Source organism: Equus caballus, chromosome 1 (assembly GCF_041296265.1).
Source record: "Equus caballus isolate H_3958 breed thoroughbred chromosome 1, TB-T2T, whole genome shotgun sequence".
Lineage (NCBI taxonomy): Eukaryota > Metazoa > Chordata > Mammalia > Perissodactyla > Equidae > Equus > Equus caballus.
In genome coordinates, this window is record NC_091684.1 from 85,668,350 (window position 1) to 85,687,907 (window position 19,558).

The 19,558-nt window shown below is 36.6% G+C and overlaps 1 protein-coding gene across 1 annotated transcript in view; it reads right to left on the bottom strand.

Annotated features, from left to right (window-relative positions):
* The window catches only part of RYR2 (ryanodine receptor 2), a 682,530-nt gene that overhangs the window by 126,844 nt on the left and 536,128 nt on the right, over positions 1-19,558 (bottom strand). The window contains exons 61-63 of the mRNA XM_070228795.1: positions 18,699-18,763; positions 16,196-16,317; positions 9,603-9,652 (exon numbers count right to left, since the gene is read on the bottom strand). Coding sequence (XP_070084896.1) covers positions 9,603-9,652; positions 16,196-16,317; positions 18,699-18,763 — 237 coding nt within the window. The remainder of the gene's footprint in view (positions 1-9,602; positions 9,653-16,195; positions 16,318-18,698; positions 18,764-19,558) is intronic.

Below are 19,558 nucleotides of genomic sequence, written 5' to 3' on the forward strand. Positions count from 1 at the left end.
GTGAAAAAGAAGCACCTAACTATCATGTAAAAAAACATCAGAGGTTGAAGAAGTTAAATCTTACTCTTATGAGATATTTGAAGTGGGAGTTACTCTTTTTCAAAGTAAGATGATGAAATTCACTTATTTTGATTGGCATATTTTATCAGAAAGTACAGAAATATGAGTTATACAATTTCTACATATATTTTACTTTGTGATAAGGATACAGAAAAGCAAATAAATAAAACAGTGAATCCAAAGTCACAAGGAAATTTACCACTCACAATATAGTTTGACATTATCACATTCTCATTTTATACTCTCCAATATATAATATTTATAGTCATTTCCTAGGTCCCGAGGTTAACAACTCTTATTTGAATGTAAGTTTTTATAACATTTGAGTATGTTATATTCTTTATACAAAACAGTATTCTAAAATTAATGAATTAAATATACATGGAAATTAATAATTGCCTTAGAATGTGGGCAAGCCAATTAAGTGATATGATACAAATAAGAAATAAAAATAAAGTATTCATTGCTGAGCCTGTGAATTCTTTAAGAAAATGTTCCATTTATCTAGTACTTCAAATCTCATAATTTCTGGTGATCATGAAGACAAAATCAGCAGAAAGCAAAGTTTATGTCCCTGTCTATTGACTGTAGCAGTCCAAGGGCTTCTACTGTAGCCCCTAGAAGTGTTACTCATTTAATTATTCATTCACTCAATAAATGCACGATAAATACCAAGCACTCTTAAACTTCCATTAACAAGTAAAATAGAGAGCTTGTGGTACTTGCATTTTAATAGGGACTATAGATAATGAACTATTAAGCAAAAAAAATCAATATGGAACATAATATCAGGCCACAGTAAAAAAAATATATATATAGCAGGGAATAGGGATTAGAGTAAACGGACACAGTAATAGGGTGAGTGGTCATGAGGTCCTCCCCAAGAATGTGACAGTTGAGCAGATTTAAATGAAATGAAGGAACAAACCATGCAAATATCTGCGGGAAAGGCCCAGGCACAGGAAACAACATGTGCAAAGGCTCTGAGGTGGAAAATGAACCTGGTGTTCCAGGTAAGGCAGTGAAGGTGGCTGATGTGTGCAGATTCAGGGAAAAGGAGGAGGATATGAGGTGGAGGGGAGGGGAGCCAGGTTCCAGAGCCTTGCAAGCAAAGCAAACCCTTGGGGTTTTTTTTAAGTGCAATAGAAAGACATTCTTAGGTTTTGAACAGAATGAAATCTGATTCATGTATTCAAAGGATTAATTCACAATGTGCAAAACTCTGGAAGGTCAAGAGTGGAAGCTGATTAGGAAGCTACTGCAGTAGTCTAGAATCAGAGGACTGATGATGGTGAATTTGGATTAGTATATTAGCAAGGAAGAAATTAAGAATCTATTTTAAGGATTTGCTTATGGATTGAATGTGAGGTGAGAGGAAAAGGAGTCAAGGATAAATCCAAGACTGTGTGGGTCAGCAATTTTATGAGCAATTGGGTGAAGGGTGGGATGAATTAATGATGTGGAGAGTGTACAAGGGAAGAGCAGAATGTGAGAGGAGGGGAAGGGTGGGAGTCGTGTCCTCTGCTTTCAACAGGTTAAATGTGATGGGCCTATTAATCTCAGGCAGTGATGTGGAATAGGCCATTGATACAAAAATATGGAGCACAGAGAAGAGATCTGAGCTGGAGCTATAAATTTGGGCGTCATAGGCATATAGATAATTTTTTAAATCATAGACTTGAACGAAATTAGCCAGTGTGGGCATAAATGCAGAAGTAAAAATGTCCCAGGGCCTCTAATGTTTGGATTTTATGCTTGGAGGTATACAAGATAAAGGAGGATGCAGCACAGAAAATGAGAAAGAGAAGGCCCAGGAGGAAGAAGGGACACAGGCAATCCGTATGAGTGTCATGCAACTGTTATCTAGCACCAAATCAGAGAGGCTGGTCCCTCACGCTCTTCCTGAAACTCACAGTTCTCTTTCTCTTTCACTTCCGATGGACAGTCTCTCCGTATAGATTATCAGCCTTTGTACTGAGCCTACACCTTGCCCTATTTCAAAAGGATGGCCAGGGGTATTTTAAACCTCTATTTGTATAAGCTTGTGGGTGAGATTTTTGTTTGCTCTGTCCCTCAATGTAACCCAGCACCTAGAACAGCGTTCGACACACAGCAGGCACTCTGTTACATCTTTGTGGGATGACTGTGGGATGTGAAGGGCAGGAAATAGCACCAGTGGCCAGACAAGTTCTGTGGACCAAACGAAAATGTGCGTGGTGAATATGAGATTTCTGTGACTGTTAAAATAACTGTAAGCTCCACGGATCTACACATCTCAGGACATTCCAGATCATACACACTACAACTTTCAATGGAAACATTTCTATGTAAAAAGTGGTGGGAAAAGGACGCTAAGGAACGCGGAAAGGTATTAGTTGAAACTTTGTGTAGAGACCAAGCACAAGCATCAAGTCCATTAGCTTGTGTAAAAGACTAAACTAATGGTTAGTCTTGAAGAGATAAAGCATGTAGTGAGTAAGGCTTTTAAGTAAAATAAAAATCTGAGTATTGTCCTTCTTAAGACTATCCAGATCACCGTAATCAGAAATGTCAATCATGCTATTAGCAAGCACAGGAAGGGCTAGTGAAAGTGTAGTTAAGATGGTAAAATTTTAAAGTGATGATTATATTCCTATGTACTTAACTATATATAATTGCTTTACTGCTCTGAGTAGTATAAACATCAAAAGTTTGATACTTTTCAACTCATGCTTTTTCCATGTCTAAGCTAATTTCCTTCTCTTCAAACATACCTCTCATCACCTCTAAACACTTAGGGAAACGCTTATGGGTTCCTATTTTGTCTTTAAGATTGTGTGTTTGCATGAGAGTGTGTGTGGACGTGTGTACGTGTGTGTGTGTGAGCATAAAAGGTACACAATTAAAATCAAAGCTCATACTTGAATCTGATAACCACAGACGGCCAGCATTGGGTTTTTAAAAAAAATAATACAACTCTCTAAATAATAAAAATAACAAAGTTAAAGCTGATAGAGTCAAAATATTCTTTTGTAGTTTAATCCCAAATTGTTTCATGGTTTTTAATATAAGGATTCTATAACTCAGGAGTTTTCAATGTTATACAAAATTTGACATATCATGTACCCCTTCTTTCTTGTAATCTGATTGTTGAGGATTCTCAGAATGTTGACTTTTTCTCCTCTGGGAATAGCAGTAACATTCTAATTTTTTTTTCTTCTCCACTTTTCTAACATGACTCTTGACACAATATCTTATTTAATTCTCTTCTTTGAAGAGATGATGAATTTTGGCAGAATCCTTATGAATAATGTGAAATAAAATTACACTGGAAGATAAAAATTTCTCTCAAAATTATGAGGAGTTAGAAAGTGAAGAGTGCCAATGACTTTCTTACTTCTGAAGTCTGTGATACCAAAAGAATAAAATTATTGATTCCCTAACTTGGGAAGAAGTGTCAGTTAAACTGAGAACATATTTTAGATAACTACACATTCTATTCATTTGTCCCAAAGTCAGCAAATTCTCTCATAGTGAAATGTGCAAATGAAAGAAATAGCTCTATCACTCTAATACTATCTTCTGATATCATTTTCATGACAGGTGTCTGATTCTGATATTTCTGACCTCACCAATCTCTCTATAAGAAGTAGGTTATTTTTAATAAAGCATACATAACAAGTTAAATGCAGGAAATTCTTGTGTTTGCCATGTATACTGTCACAAAACTACAGAATCGTTAAGTTAGAGAAAGACCTTAGATCCTCTAGTGATCATAACAATGATCAGCAAAAGTAGCAGACTGTGCGTGACCGAACCATACAATTCTCAGCATAATGACACATTCAACTCTCAGATATGCACTATCCTCAGAGATTCTTAGTATTTTAAAGGCTTTCCCTCACATTATATGTATACTATTAAACAAACACAAGCACAATCCAAACCTTTTTAGGGATAATACAAACATATACAAATTTTTAATCAGGAGTGATACATGATAGTAGTCCTCATATAAATACAAGAATGGGTTTTTTTGTGGGGATAACAGAAATAACATCAACTTAATTCACTAATTTTTTAATCAGGGAGAGATACCAATTGATATAATTCGGCATATTACTTCATACTCTTCCAAACATAACATTAAGATTTATGTACTGGTTTAAATCAGCCATACCCACCTGGGGAAAAAAACGAATATTTTAATAAGAACTACTGCTTCATTTAAACACATCACAATACTTATCTTGTTCAAGATTCCTGAGCTAATATTGGAATTGTATTGATGACGTTACATGTTGAGTTCTAGGGTCATCTGAGGTCAAACCAGAAGACACTTTGGAGTACTGTGTTCATTAGGTAACAAAATGTTTGCTTTATTTTAGGGATTTCTAGTCTCTCTGTCATCACAGCTGGAAATTCTCCAGTAACTCTGGGGAGTCTCTGGACGATTTACCATCTTGCTAATATGTTAAAAATTCACCAGAAAATGGGAGAGTAGGAAAGGTCTATGATAACTATCTTGTGCCAGCCTTCTCAAAAAGTTCCTCAAACTGCAAGGATCACTGTTGGTAGAATTTAATGATCTTGTTGTTTGAAGAGTCATTAATTATGCATTACTTTTCAGGGTAAGTACCCGAAGTGTTTTCACGGACCACTTAAAGAATAAAAAAAGTGATTCTCGTAAATTGTAGAATAATTGCATACTACATTTTTCTCACTAATGTCTTAGCAAACAAAAAGTAAAGTTTGGGTCATTCGTGAATCTAAGAAAATTCCAAATTGATAGCACTTTTCTCATTGTTCTAAGGGTCTCCTTACTTATCTTCTCTATTAGACTGTAGACTTCCTGAAGGCAGGACCTTGTTGATTCATTCATTGATTCAGTCATCAGATATCTATAAAATACCTACTATGTGCCAGACTTCCTGGTAGGCACTGAGGATACAATAAGAAGCCCTCAGTGAGCTGAGAGTTTTGTCCCAGAGAGAGATGTTCATCTAGTAACATCACCAGTGAGACTAAGGAAAGGTACACGGAGCTGTGAGAATGTTACAACAGCAGGAGGAGGGAGCAAAATCTAAGAGGTGAGGGAAGGTTTTCCTGAGAGGGTAATATTTGTGTTGAAATCTGAAAGATGAGCAGTTTACTTCATTACAGGTGTGAGGGATTGGAGAGGTGAATGTTAAGTATGGGGATCCCATTCCGGTCAGCAATTATACCATGTGCAAGGACCCTGGACAGAAAGGAATATGACACTTTCATAAAGCAGAGAAGGCCATGTAAGCTGAAGCACAGTGAGCAAGCAAGAACTTGCTGCGACATGAGGATGGAGTGGTAAGTGGGGGATAAACCATGAAACAAATGTGGCCAGATTAAGAATTTGATCTTTATTTTAAAGAAATAGGACACCACTGAATATGCAGGAGAATATGAATACGCAGGAATATGTGGAAATAGGAAAGACTAGTTTTTTTTGGAAGATGTGATTGTTATGGAGTACAGTTTAGAAGCGCAAGAAGGTATTCGGAGAGAATGGTTAGTATGTTCCTGGAGGAGTCCAGGTGAAAGTCAACTGCAGATTGCCTTCGGTGGTAGTAATGGAGAGGTAAGGAAATTTTCATTTTTCTATCCTCACAGCCTGAGAGAATGCCCACACATAGCAGGACACAATAAATGGTTATTGACTGAATGTATGAAATGAATGTCATTAAGCCGTTAGACTTATTTTCACATGTTAAAATGAAGTCCTGCTGTGCATACACCTACTATTTCTGTTGGAAGGTTAATTACTAGAATCTGCTTCCTCTGAAAATGACTGAAAGGCTTAAAGAGGCTGTAATAGGAGGGCTTATGTATTCTCTAACTGCCTTAACATTAGTAATCAGAATTTCCACTTAGCAAATGTGGTGGAAAATGATGGGATTAAAAGCAATATTTCATTAGTTGACAATGGGTCCTTAAAAATGGCAATTGGGATCCTTATCACTTGTCAACCTGCCTGGGTCCTATCCATGTCCTAACTCATTTTCCAAAATACAAGAGTGCACCAACTTACAACCATTAGCAAGCATTTCAGAATTCAAGCAAGAAGCCTAAATACAAACAAGATGCTATTTTCTTTATTATTTTTTTCCATAAAATATTTTAATAGAGACACCAGAACTACTGTTCTGTGAGGAAGATGGCTAGTCCTCCTTTTTAAAAACCTTACATTTTTCTAAGATAAAGTGAAATAGTTTAAATGTCTCAAAAAGAATATATGAGGCATGAAAACACTATTAATCTCTTTAACTCTTAGACAGTGTGCTTCAATGTATAGGAAATATTTTAAAGTAGATAAAAGATATACACAAATATAGAAGTCCAAGTTTTGGGGATCCTCACTTTATATATCAGAAATATCTTTCAACTATAGATGAAGTTTTGAGATATAACTATAATTTGGCAGCCAACTTGGAATAAACAGTCCATTACTCACCAAACCCAGCTCACTACAATTACCACCGCCAGGACGAGTATTTCGTCTCTTGGTTTATTTAAGTGCTCCCCTCTTGTCTCCAGTCCCACCTTCCTGACCTGGTTAAGGTTAATGTGTATCTTTCTACCTTTACCTTTGCTCATTGACAAAAAGCCCAAGTATTTCTTTGTTAACTTCAACTTTCAATTCTGTCTTAGTTTATTCTTGGTTTAGGTTATAAACAATTTTTGCAACTAAATCAGTACAGGAAAAACATTTTGATCATGAGTTTATTGTCTGCCAGAATACAGAAAAATGATATCACGTAAAGGGTGAATGGAAAAAACAAGAGATTAATATGATTATGTACAAAGGACCACTGAGTATATGCTATTAGGTCTCTCTCTTTAGGAAAACCCATAATGGCGTAAGTGATACATCAAAATGTACATCTTTGGATTATAACACTTCTACTTTGTCTGGAAATGAGTAGATTGTAAAGGCTTCGTTGTGCATGTACTTTAAATAGCCAAGTCCCCTAGTTTAGTTTGTAGGTAATTTGATTTATCTAAATAAAAGCTATACAAATAAGGCTAGGAATACCTTTGATTTAAAAGCTGTAAGGTTACAGTTTACATAGGACTTTAACAATCATTACCTCACATTAGATTTCACGCATGCAATAGATTAGTAGTTATTTTAACCTAGTTCAAAAATGAAAAAACAGAAGTTCAAATCATTTAGCTAGTTTAGTTACAAATATAGGACTTACACCTAGGTTTTCCAATTCATAAGCCTACTACTCTCTCCAGGACACCATATTAGTGTCAAAAGCCAGGTTATAACTGTAGCATGTAAGGTTGACACGTCTAAGACTTAAAGATTCTAACAACTTGACAAGTCTGTATTAGACTATGTTTGATTAATAAAGGACTCTTGAAATTTGTATTATTTACAGGCAAATGTCAAAGAAAGTTTGAAACAATAATAACAATAGACACTAGAATAAAATAAAGAAGGCACACAAATATACTTTGGAGGTAAAGACACAGAGTAGCTCTCCAATAAATTCCTGTTAAAAAAAAAAAACAGTCTTTAAAGGCTTAGGGATTTAAAATGCCTAAATGGAATATTAGAATCACATAGAGACGGAATGAATATTAAAGTCCAGTTCTTCTCCCCTGATAGGTATGATGAGTTATATTATGCATTCATCTTCAGTTACAACCCTTAATGTAGTCAAAAGAAAAAAAGGTTAAAGAAGAGACACAATTAATCCATGGTAATGGAAGTCTACATATAGCTGCTTACAGAGGCTTATAAATTGGGAAATGGCACCAAGAGGCTTCTGGTATCCTGGAAATGTTCTATGTCTTGACCTGAGCAAATAGGTATATACATATAAAATTTCAACAGGCTATCGCATCAAGCTCTTCTTCAGATCTGTGTGCTTTGCTGTATGTATGGAATACCTCAAAATTTTTTATTTTTTATACTTTGGTTGAGCTAACATCTTGCCAATCTTCCTCTATTTTGTATGTGGGTCACTGCCTCAGCATGGCTGATGAGTGGTATAAGTCTGTGCCCTGGAACTGAACCTGCTAATTTGGGCTACCAAAGTGCAGTGTGCAGAACTTAACCACTATGCCACAGAGCCAGCCCACCTCAAAATCTTTTTTAAAAGGAAATTAAAATCATAGTGAGACATAACATAGGAAACCAAGAATTTATGATATGTAATAAGTTAGAAATAGCACCATAGAAAGTATTATTACGCTCATTATTAAGAATGCAAAAACTGCAAGAGAAATGGGGTTCACATCAGAGCTCTATATAATTAGATAGTATTCTCTGAAGACAGAGGGAGAATATTTGAAGCCACTGTTATGAGAAGGTTAAGGAGTCCATGAAAATTCTGTCTGAACAACTTTCACAGAAATTTTTCTATTTTAAAGGAAGTCAAACAAAAGTCAGTCAACTGGAAATTATTCTGAAGATAATTTCCCCACTAATTTTGGATAACTGAAGCATTAATGCAAAAACATAGGCAATTTATATTAAATACAACTTTTAATAACTACATTTAAGAGCAGCAACTATTGGGTATAAACAATATTGGAAGCCAAATATAGCATTAAGTAATTATACCCATAAACTATCATTTCTCAAAAAAATTTAATGCTTTAAAGAACTTAAAAGTTACTTGTGTGTGTGTATACACACATACACACATATCTATTCCTCAGTGTATTCACTGTAGCTTTTATAGAAATGACTTAAGCCTTAGTTTTTCCTGGAAATTGAATTGAACTTATAATATCTCTATCAACATACTAAATGTTTTATTAAGGAAATTACCCCAACAGTATCTCAAAATCTATAGAGCATGGGGCTAAAATTTGCCTTGGCAGTTTACAAAAGCAGATATGGGAAATGTACAACACAAATTCTGCCAGCTGCTATAGAGTCCTAAAACCCCACAGCCAGGACAATCTGTGGAAAGTGAGTGACTGCCCTGCATGGCCGTCTGAAAGCCAGTGAATTCAGCTACGTGAATTCTCAGAAACCAAAGAAAACTAACTATGGGCTGAGAGGTGCTAGAAAAGTCACTTTTGCCAAGTCAAGTCCTTGGCATCACTGTCTCTACAGTGAAGCTCCAACGTCTGCAATGTATTCGACATGCAAATCTGTAGTCAAGAGCATTAAAAATATAAGTACAGTTAAAAATTTTTGATTTATAGCAGCTCATTATTTAATCTATAAGAGATAACCAAACACAAATTCAAGGGCACAGTTTTGCTTTACCTCTCTGAAATAAAATATGGCAGAATGGCCATTTCCATTCAGTTGCTGTTTAATAATATAACCTTTTGATTTTAAAATGTGCTTTGGGCGAGTATGAAAAAGTTACAGCCTTCAATTTCACCATAGATAATGCTACTTACAAATAACCTTGAAGACCTTACCTTGGGCTACGACGACCATGCATGCAGCCATGCAAACATGCATTCATGCAACATAGCAGCACACAACACGGTGCAAAAATGGCAAAGAAAACCAAGTGATGGCCATGCTAGTATTTTTTCAAGGGTCTCCTTACCAAATAGTGAAATCCTATGCCTGACAAGAACTCCAAGTTTGCAGAATAGGCTGAAGACAAAAGAAAAACAAAAGAGAAAAGGGAGAGGGGGAGGGAAGGTAGAAAAGACAGGGGGAAAATAAAACAAAACAAAAAAAGAAGAAGAAAAAAGAAAAATAAACAGCTGATATATGAGCCGGAAAAAGCAACATGATGTCACGCAGAAAGAATCAATTCTCTGAGCAGAATGTGGAGTAAAGGTATTAAAGAAAGAGTCTTTGAGTGCATATCTTTAACAAACATGGTTAAAAAAGCACATATTATAAGTAAAGAAACTAAAAAAAAAAAATTTGAAAGCAAAGCTAATTAATATAAAAGCAATCTATATGAACCCCACAAGAATATAGCTACTGAAAAGCCACAAGGAAAAAATTTAATTTTATCTGCCCAAAAGTACCACAGAAATTCCAGAATTTTTTTGTTATGGACATTATTTAATGGAAGTATGGTACTTTGGGCATAAAATTTAATTTTATATTTTAGTATGTTTTATCATTTAAACTTTCCTTCTTCCCAACCTTGACCACACCCTTTACACATATACCAAAGCATCCAGTGAATTCGAAAACAGTGAAGTAGACACAGAATTTGAACTGATAATCACTCAGTGAAAAACGTTACAGATGTGATACTTAAAGGGCTCTGAACGCTAATGCATGGACTGAGCATATTATCTCCTCTGGAGCAAGTGCCAGGGTTTTTGTGCCCTTCCTATAGCTCAGCAATGGGAGATTCCAACTAAGTGGTCTGCATTCAGCATTCAGCATGACAGCATTGGTATGCACTAACTCTTGATCAGACTCCAGAACCTGGGCAATACCTGCTATTGTCCTGTCTTGTTGCCAGGCCTCAGTTCGCTGGATTCCTTGTAGGTCCCTCTTTTCAGGAGTATTCTCCACTCACTTGCATGCTATACTCTCTTTTACCCATCCCTCAGGCTCAGGACATGAAGCCATTTCTAACACCCACCTTTCACCCCTCCCAACCCAAGCTGTAAGTAGTCCCCTCCAAGGGGCCATTTGCAAATCTCTACCATGACACTTAACTTCCCATATTACAACTGACAGTATTTTCACATCTACTGACACTGTTCTGAGCTCTCAAAGAGCAGAGGCTCTGCTTAGCCAGAACTTACCAAAGCTCTAAACTTGAAGATCCATTTGCATAGCACCATCCACACTAAGCTTGATTTTCCCATTACGGTCATGCACTGCATAACGATGTTTTGGTCAATGACGAACCACATATACAATGGTGGTCCTGTAAGGTTAGTACCAGACAGCCTAGGTGGTAGTAGGCTATACTATCTAGGTTTCTATAAGTATACTCTATGATGTTTGCACAATGATGAAATCGCCTAATGACGTATTTCTCAGAACATATCCCGGCCATTAAGCAAAGCACGACTGTAATGATAACAGCTACATCTAGATTGCCCCATCCTCTCTTACAAAGCTCTCCCACTTGCAGCAGTGTACAGACGTACACTCACCAGGATTGGGGACACAGACTATGCCATGGAATAAAACGAAGGCAAAAGCTCATGGCAGAATGAGAGAAAGGAGACAGAGAGAATCAAACTTGTGATGTTGATCTCTTTTATAGTAAGTTTCACCCATCATATCTCACTTCAGTAACAACAGGGAATAATTTATTGATGAAAATTCATTATGTTGGGCATTGCGTAGCTTTTCCAAGAAACCATTCATCCACAAATGTCTAAGTGAATCTGAGGTCTTGGGAAATCTCTTATTAGTGCTAAAAGTTTTTAAAACAACGATCTATTTAAGTAGATATTAGACATAAGACTAGACATTAGCCCCCTGAGCTGCATTATTTATATCTGTGCTATAATTTAAACAAAAAAAGACAAAACAAGAGCAACTTTCTCCAGGTACCCTCATCCACCAAGCTTTATGTATGTCAACTCAACCAGGATCTGTCTCCATCTAAAGAGAGTGGTACATTGGACACATTTTAGATCCCCGTATTCCAATCAATTTTTAGTGATATCTTCGCCTCTTACCAACTGATACTCTCTAGGAACCAGGGTGAAACATTATGAGCTGTTGCTCAATTTATAATGCCAAGATTATGTTTTAACCCAATTAATCCAGATCTAGGATGTTTTGCTACAATCGATAACAATTACTCTGTGTCCCATTACATTGGATTACATTTAATGTCTGAGAATCTGTCAGAGAAAAATGGCTTCTTACAATATTAGCTGCTTCCTAACCTTAGCTGTTCCTAATTAGTAACAGACGTGTCACCAGAGAGAAATATAGATATATAGAATGGTAGATCCTCCAAAAACACATATTATATCTCTTTCTCCTCCTGTGCCATTCTCTTTCAGTGTATAGTTTCTGTATAGCCTATGAGGTTTGACTAATACAGGCTTCGTAGTCTCTCTAAAAGTAGTTTCCACGATAATGTTATCCCCTTTCTCTATAGCCCTTCATTACTAACACTCTTAAGAATATATAATGTATCTACACTGCCTGGGCATTCACTCAGTGCCCTGTACTTTTGCTTTCCATCTACTGCTCGACGGAAACACTCCCTTGAAGTTCTCAATACCTGTTCATCCTGGAGAGCTCTCCATGGTACCTGGCATCACTGACTACTTAAATCTGTGACACTCTGGATTCTGTTTTACAGCGATATTTCCCCTCTTCCTCTTTAATTAATCATTCTCTATGTTCTTCAAAAACCCACTTCTGAAAACCCTCCAAACATAATAATTCTCCAAATTTTGGTATTCAGACCTTTTTGCTTCTCTCTCCACTCTCCTTAGTTTCATCTACTTTCAGAGCTTCAAGAATTACACGGATAGAGATAATCCCCAAATATGTCGTTTCTTGCCCTATCTCTCCACGACACCAAACACTTATTTCCAACTTTCTCCTGGACATCTCCAGCTGGATGGCCTGCTAGTACTTATACTTCAATAAATACCTAACTAAATTTAACCTCTTCTTCTCAAAACTAGTCCTTCTGAAATTTCTTGCTTTTGCTAGTGACACAATGTTGTTCCAACCACTCAGTACTGAGTCTTCAGTACTGTGTTGGCCTCCTTCTTTCCACTTGCCATACTACTCATTGCCAAGGCATGGTGATTTTCTCTCTTCCATGTTTCTGCCTTCCAGCCCCTCTCCACATTTACATCTCCTCAATCTTCCCACCTAGCACTTTACACGTCTCCATTTACACTCACCACAGCTTATCATATGGTTAACTCTCTACGTATGTGTCTACTCAGATGTACTTCTAAGTTCGTTAAGTTAGGAACTGTGTTTTGAACGTCTGTGTTTAGCCTCAGATCTAGGACAGCATCTTGTACACGGCAGGCATTCAGAAATATCTGCTGAACAAACTCCTGGGTAGCACCAGCTATTTGAGGCAGCACTTGTGTCAGGACAGCCTGCATTGCTGCCATAGCCTCCTAATGCCTCCCATAGTCTATAACAATCCTACTCTTATCACGCCCAGTTTTGCTGCCAGAGTGTCCTTAAAGGACAGTCTGATCATTCTCCTATTTAAAAGTTTCAACGGGTTCTTACAGCTAATTAAGTAAAAAATAATAATAATTAATAAAATTAAAAAGTAGAAAGAAAGAAGATACCTTATTCTGGAAGTTAATATAAACTACAATATTCCATAACAAATCTACATAACCTACATTTCCCCTAAATTACCAGCTTCTATACTTTCTGCTATCTACATCTAGAAAATATTCGCCTTTGTTAGTCTCTCAACTACATATTCTTTAAGACCAATTTGGAATGTCATGACTTCCATAAATCTCTAGCTCATCCATACCCATCCAATGTGGTCTTACTTTACTTTGAATCCCACAGCACTGCTTGCTTTTCTTCTGTCAGAACTATATTTATACTCTCATACTTAGCTACTGCCAGGTACACTTGGAGTGCAGAGATCACGTCTTACTCTTCTTTGTAGACATGATAGTACTGACTTTAGACACAGTAAATGCTCAATGCATAATTTCTAGTGCCAGGAAGTATCTAAAGAGCTAATGGAAACAACCTGTTTTTAATTGTGGAGAAGTTAACTTCCACCCACACAACTACTGCTACACACAACTGTTAAAAACAAATTAACACTAGCATTGCAGTGTCCATCATGTGTATGAAGGTATGCTTGTTTATTCATAGTAGCAGGGCCAGTTTTTATTTATTTTATTCACTGAAGTTATATTTAACTGAAATGGTAAGAAATCAGACATTTATAAATTTCAGTGATTCCATCTCAACATGTCAAACAAATTATTTAGTTGGTTTTTGATAGTGTAATGATTATGTTGGTTGTTTTAAAGCACATTTTTATGATTATAAAATATGATTTTTTTCATTTTAAAAACTTGGAAAATACATAAAAATAATAAGAAAAAATCCGCAATTCACTACTCAAAGGAAACAACCATTAAAATTAAGTTTATTCCCTCTCAGCATTTTTCTATACAAACAAATTTAGGTTTTCTAAAAACCTGGATCAATACTATTAGGCCATATATTTTATTTTTTTAAAGGATCATTTTCCTAAGTTATATATTTGTATCCATGATAATTTTAATGACTGACAAGCATTTTGTATGTACATAATTTATTTATCATTATATGATTCATTTTTTGATCCCTGAATTTTTCTCTTTGAGGTTAAATTCTACCTATGTTTGGCACTAAAGTATTGTGATGAAATAAATTACTTCTACTATAATGCGTCTCATTCCTATGTGTTGGAATTTTAAGTGACAGATTTTTTTATTTTTTGCAATGCTAATGGGAGAAGTAAAATTTACCAACCCTCTTTCCAGGTGAAGAAAAATTGAAGACGAAATCATTAAAAATATGCTTGTGCAGTGTTTGTAGAGGGAGTAAGTCTAAGCCCCCAAAACTCCATCAACTGAGGCTAGCACAGGTCAGTGATGTTCTTCTCATTTAGTCTACGAGGGACACAGTCAGTGAAGGAAAATGAGTCACTTTTGTGGTCAGTGAATAGTTCTTAGAGTAAGACTCAAAATTGAATGGAGATAACAAAGTACAATACAGGAGAGGGGGAAAAGAAGAATTTCCATGAATTTCTTCATATTTTTTCCTACATTCTCTGAGTGCATTTTCTCTTGGTTTATGTAATTAGTAACATCAAAATTAACACCACCCTCTGGGAACAAAGTGTCTGTCACAAAAGGCTCATTGGACCCAGGCAGGACTAGGAGACTCTGCAGTAGCCTTGGTTCCACGATGTTTAATGATAACTTGGTGGCTTGATGTTTTCTAGCTGTGTGTACTCAGTTCACAGGGGCCCGCTGGGCCACTGAAGCAGAGGAGTGCCCTTGTGAAATGAGGAGGGATGGGCTGCTCTCTCTCCCAGAGAAGGCGGAGGAAGGCCATGCCAAAGGAAGAGACTCCTATCTTGGAAGGCGGTCCTTCATTATCTTCTTCAGGTAAAACACTTTGCAGAAACAAAGCATGTCACTGGGCCGGAATCTCTGTTATTTTAACTACATCCGTTTTATCAACTTCCCAGGAAGATTATTATTTGAAGAAGTTTGGGGACATTTTAAAGCTATTGCAATCCTACATTGCATGACTGGCTGACTAGCTGGTAAAACAGACAATAAATCTGAGTAAAGAGATGAGCTTAAAATTCCATGCAAGTCCCCATTCTCAATGAAGGAATCTTATTTCTTCTTTACCCTCTGGAAACAGTCTGTATTCAATCTCATCTCACTCTATCCAACAGGTTGATACTGCATTGACATTCAGCATATCATTAAAGTCAAGGAAAGCCTGTATCCTATTTTATACATGTTATTCACTTTTATGGAAATTTTTTTCAGATACAATTTAAAAGCTTGGTGTGAACTCTTGAACAATGTAATAATACAGAAGTAAGACTGCTCAGTAATCGATTCTCATTTATACTAAGTTCTGGCAGAATTTTAAGGAAGGAGACTTGAGATTGCCAGAATAATCACAGATAAATCTATGAAGAATACTTGGGTTCAAACAGACATGAGAAAGCATCGTTAAGATGCCGGCTCGAGGGGTGTAAGGGGAAATCTTCAGAAACTATATATTTTTATTTTATTTTCTCTCAAGATTGGTCATTATTATTTTTTTAATTTAAGTTATAATTTCTGTAAGTGGGATTTTACCCTCCTGAAAATAAAGGCTGGCAAAAAATTAGACTTGAAATTTTAAAGAAACTACTGTTAAAAGCACCATTTATCAAAAACCTTAATGCAATGATGCATCTCCAGCCTCTCCTTGTGGGTTCTGTATTGGATATTGTATTCCTTCCACTCAGCATTATATTTAGCAGCAAAATATAAGAAAACTCAACATCTAGTACACGTGTATTAACTTGCAGAATCCATCCTCCTCATGGTGTTTGATTCCCAGAGGACGGGGCCAGGGAAGATGGGGGGGCCCTCTGTGCATGCTCCCCCTTCCGGGTCCTGAGATGCTCTTTCTCAAATGCAAATATACTTCAATCACAGTCGTTATTTGTTTATAGCTGTTTACCTAGTCACCATCTCTTTCTCTTTGTTTGATGCGTGTCCTCCAGAACAGAGAGGTCTGCTTGCTGCAGATAAGAAGTATAAACGATGGTTTTTGAAATATTGATCAATTAAAGGAAGAACGACCTGAAAGAAAGGAAAAGAAAACAGATCTACACAGTGGAATCTTTTAGGGGATGAATGAGTCCTGAGGCTTCGGAGCAGCCAGAGTTCTGTCTACATGCAACAGGTCCCCCGACATCCACAGCCACGTCAGTCAGCAGCATTTCCGAGTAGGCCTCTCTGAAATCTCACTCTGCCATCTCCAGTCCCTCTGTGCGTGTGTGTGTGTGGATGTAATTATGGGGAAACACCAAATTTTCAACAGTGTGAAATTACTTTCAATATTTTACCAAAAAAATATTCTTAATATTTTCATATAATGTAGTTCAGTGCCCAATAGGTTCAAAAATAATCAATGACTACCTCTGATGGACTCTCTACTGTGTGTGAGGATCGCAACTGACATCCCATCATCTCACTCATCCTGGTAACTACTCTGTACGGTAGGTGCCATCACCCCTGCTTTATAGGTATGCAATTGAGATGTAGAAAGTGAGTGACTTACTCACTTTGCCACTTAGCTACCTCCACAATGTTCTTATCTGGCCCCTCTTAAAGGCCACCTTCCATTTGTGTATGCTAATCCTGCTGGCCTTCAGCCAATTCCTCCTCCTCACCCTGTCCACTCACTCCACAAGGCTTTGCACATGCCATTCCTTCTGTCTGAAATGTTCTTCCTACACCCCATAACCTATTCACTCCACTTCTCCTGTAGACCTCAGCTCAGTGGCACTTCATCAGATAAGCCTTTGCTGACCTCCTCAACTCAAAAAAAACCCCATATTCTCTGCTCTTAGAACATCATTTGCAATTTTACATTTTATATGTGTAATTTTTGATTAGTCTCTCTCCCTAAGAGCCTATGAGGTACACAAAAGTGAGAAACATTTCTGGTTTTGTTTCCTGTTAGAGCCCTCTCCTGGCCTCTATGAAAACTACTTGCTCTATTCTGTCTACCATGGACTCACAGGTGCTTAGGACTTTGTCGGGTCTATAGCAAGCACTAGATAAATACTTGTTGAATAAATCAATGAAAAAAGTAATAATAATTGGCATTACCAATATTTAGTCTCAAGTCAGCCTAACTACATCTTTTTCCTACAATGTGGTCTTACATATTTATATATAATAGGAATATGCAAGTTCTTAGTGATTTTCCTAGAAAGTTGTAACATTGCCTGAACTTAGCGATTGACACACAATAGGTAGTCAATAAATAAGTAAATGAATGAATCACAGACTTAGTAGCTAAGTTAAGCCTCATTAAGCATCTGCAAACAAGATCACTAGGAGTGTTGAGTACGTAGGCAATGTAATGCAAGAATGTATTTTAAATGAATGATTAGAGGCCATAATTACAGCATTTTTGATAATTGGCTATCAAGGGGGATTATATCCTAGCAGAACAGATAACTAGCAACGTGAAGCCCAAGACAAACTTCAGATAACTGATACAGATTTTGAATGCTATATTGAATAGAAAGACAAGAGAAATCTCCCCTTGTAGTAATAGGCACAATTCCGAAAACTTGTAATACAAGCCAAATATTAATCAATCAAAGTAACATGCCATTTTGCAAATGATCTATAGTAACCACCAAATGCAAGTATTTGAAAGTAAATTGACAGAAATCATTAGGCCTTCAGGTCAACTGCAACATACTGTAAACAGGAAAGTTTCCCAAGGGCATACTGCCTTTGTGCCAGGGAACCCCCATGCCTGACACAGACAAGGCACAGAGTCCAAACCGAGTGAGTGAATGAGCCCACGATGGCGACTTTGCAACTCCTCGTCTCCTTCCCTTATTGGCTGAAAGGAAGTCATGAATGTTCCAGGCATATATAAAGTTCTTGATAAATTCTTATTAAATGAAATGAATAATAATAATGGGATATACTCTATAGATGAAGTATTTATCCTCTCTCAGCCTCAGCTTCCTCATCTGTAAAACAAGTAGGACTGAGGTCCCACAATAAAGATTCTATAGTAAAGTTTCTTATAATGCGCCCATTTATAAAGTAACTGATATTTTCCTCTTCAAAAAAGAAATGTCCATTTAAAAATTTTAAGTCATAACAACATTCAAATGTTAAGAAATAGATATTTTTCTCCTACATCATATGATAAAGCCAAAAAAAAGAGAACTTTGACTCAGACTTCAAATAGAATGAAGTCACTTGAGAAATATGGTAGGGAGAGCAGAGCGAGTTAAAACACGACCACATATGCTGGGAGCAAGTTTACCCCATATGATTCATGCATTTATTTTCACGCCACAGAATATTTACTTGTAGTAGAACTCACATTTGTAGACAAGTGCATTCTGAAAAGAGGCAAAGATCTAAAGAATATATTTCGTAAACAGACATATTGAAGCAAAAACAAGATGGATTGTATACTGTACTTTAGCAAAGAACTTGATTTCTTGTTCATAAGGGAAATGTTCTCCTTTGCTTCTGCTGCCACCATCTGTAGACAGGAAGAGTTTTTAGGTACATGTTGCATTTCAAACATTACAAGATATTCACCCAAAACGGAAAGTTTAGAACATATTGCTAAACGTGTCATACCACTAAATTGAACATAAAAAGCCAACCAAAAACATAAAGGCTAACTTTGGCAGTATAGTAAAAAAAAAAAAAAAAAGGATTTTAAAAAATACCCAAGTCCAAATAAAAAGCTATTGAGGAGAGTCCATACACGTGGTAATGAGCACAAACACACTAGGGTAGCTTTGAGATCTTATTGGCATGTGGGAGGAAAACTGGGCATAGAAGAAAGTAAAAATCCCACATCTCCTTTCACTGAGAAAGAAGCTCACTGGGGTGAGGAAAGTGAGTGAAAGCTGAGTACACATAATTGGTTACGTTTTAACCCGGGCTCCTAATAAAGATAGTCATTTCTTGGAGTGACTAAAAATTAAAGATTCCAATATCAACAAACCAATGAAAAAAATTGCAGGAAGCCAGCGCCTATGATGAGGCGGAAGATCACAACTGTAACATTAGTTGGAAAATTGACATTCTGCTGAAGAATAAAGAAGTTCACTGTTGTCAAAAGTTAATTTCCACAGCAAAGCAAAAAGGCCCAAGTTTTCCCCACGGTTTAGAAAATGATTTCAAGGTTAAGAACTGTTTGACCTAATGCATTTACCTTAGAAGGTGGCGTTTCTTGCCTCCTTCATGAATATGGGAGGAGGTTTCTGGCATGTAAAAGAGGTAATAATGAACTATAATAACCAAGAAGATGTGTAGAACATACTGG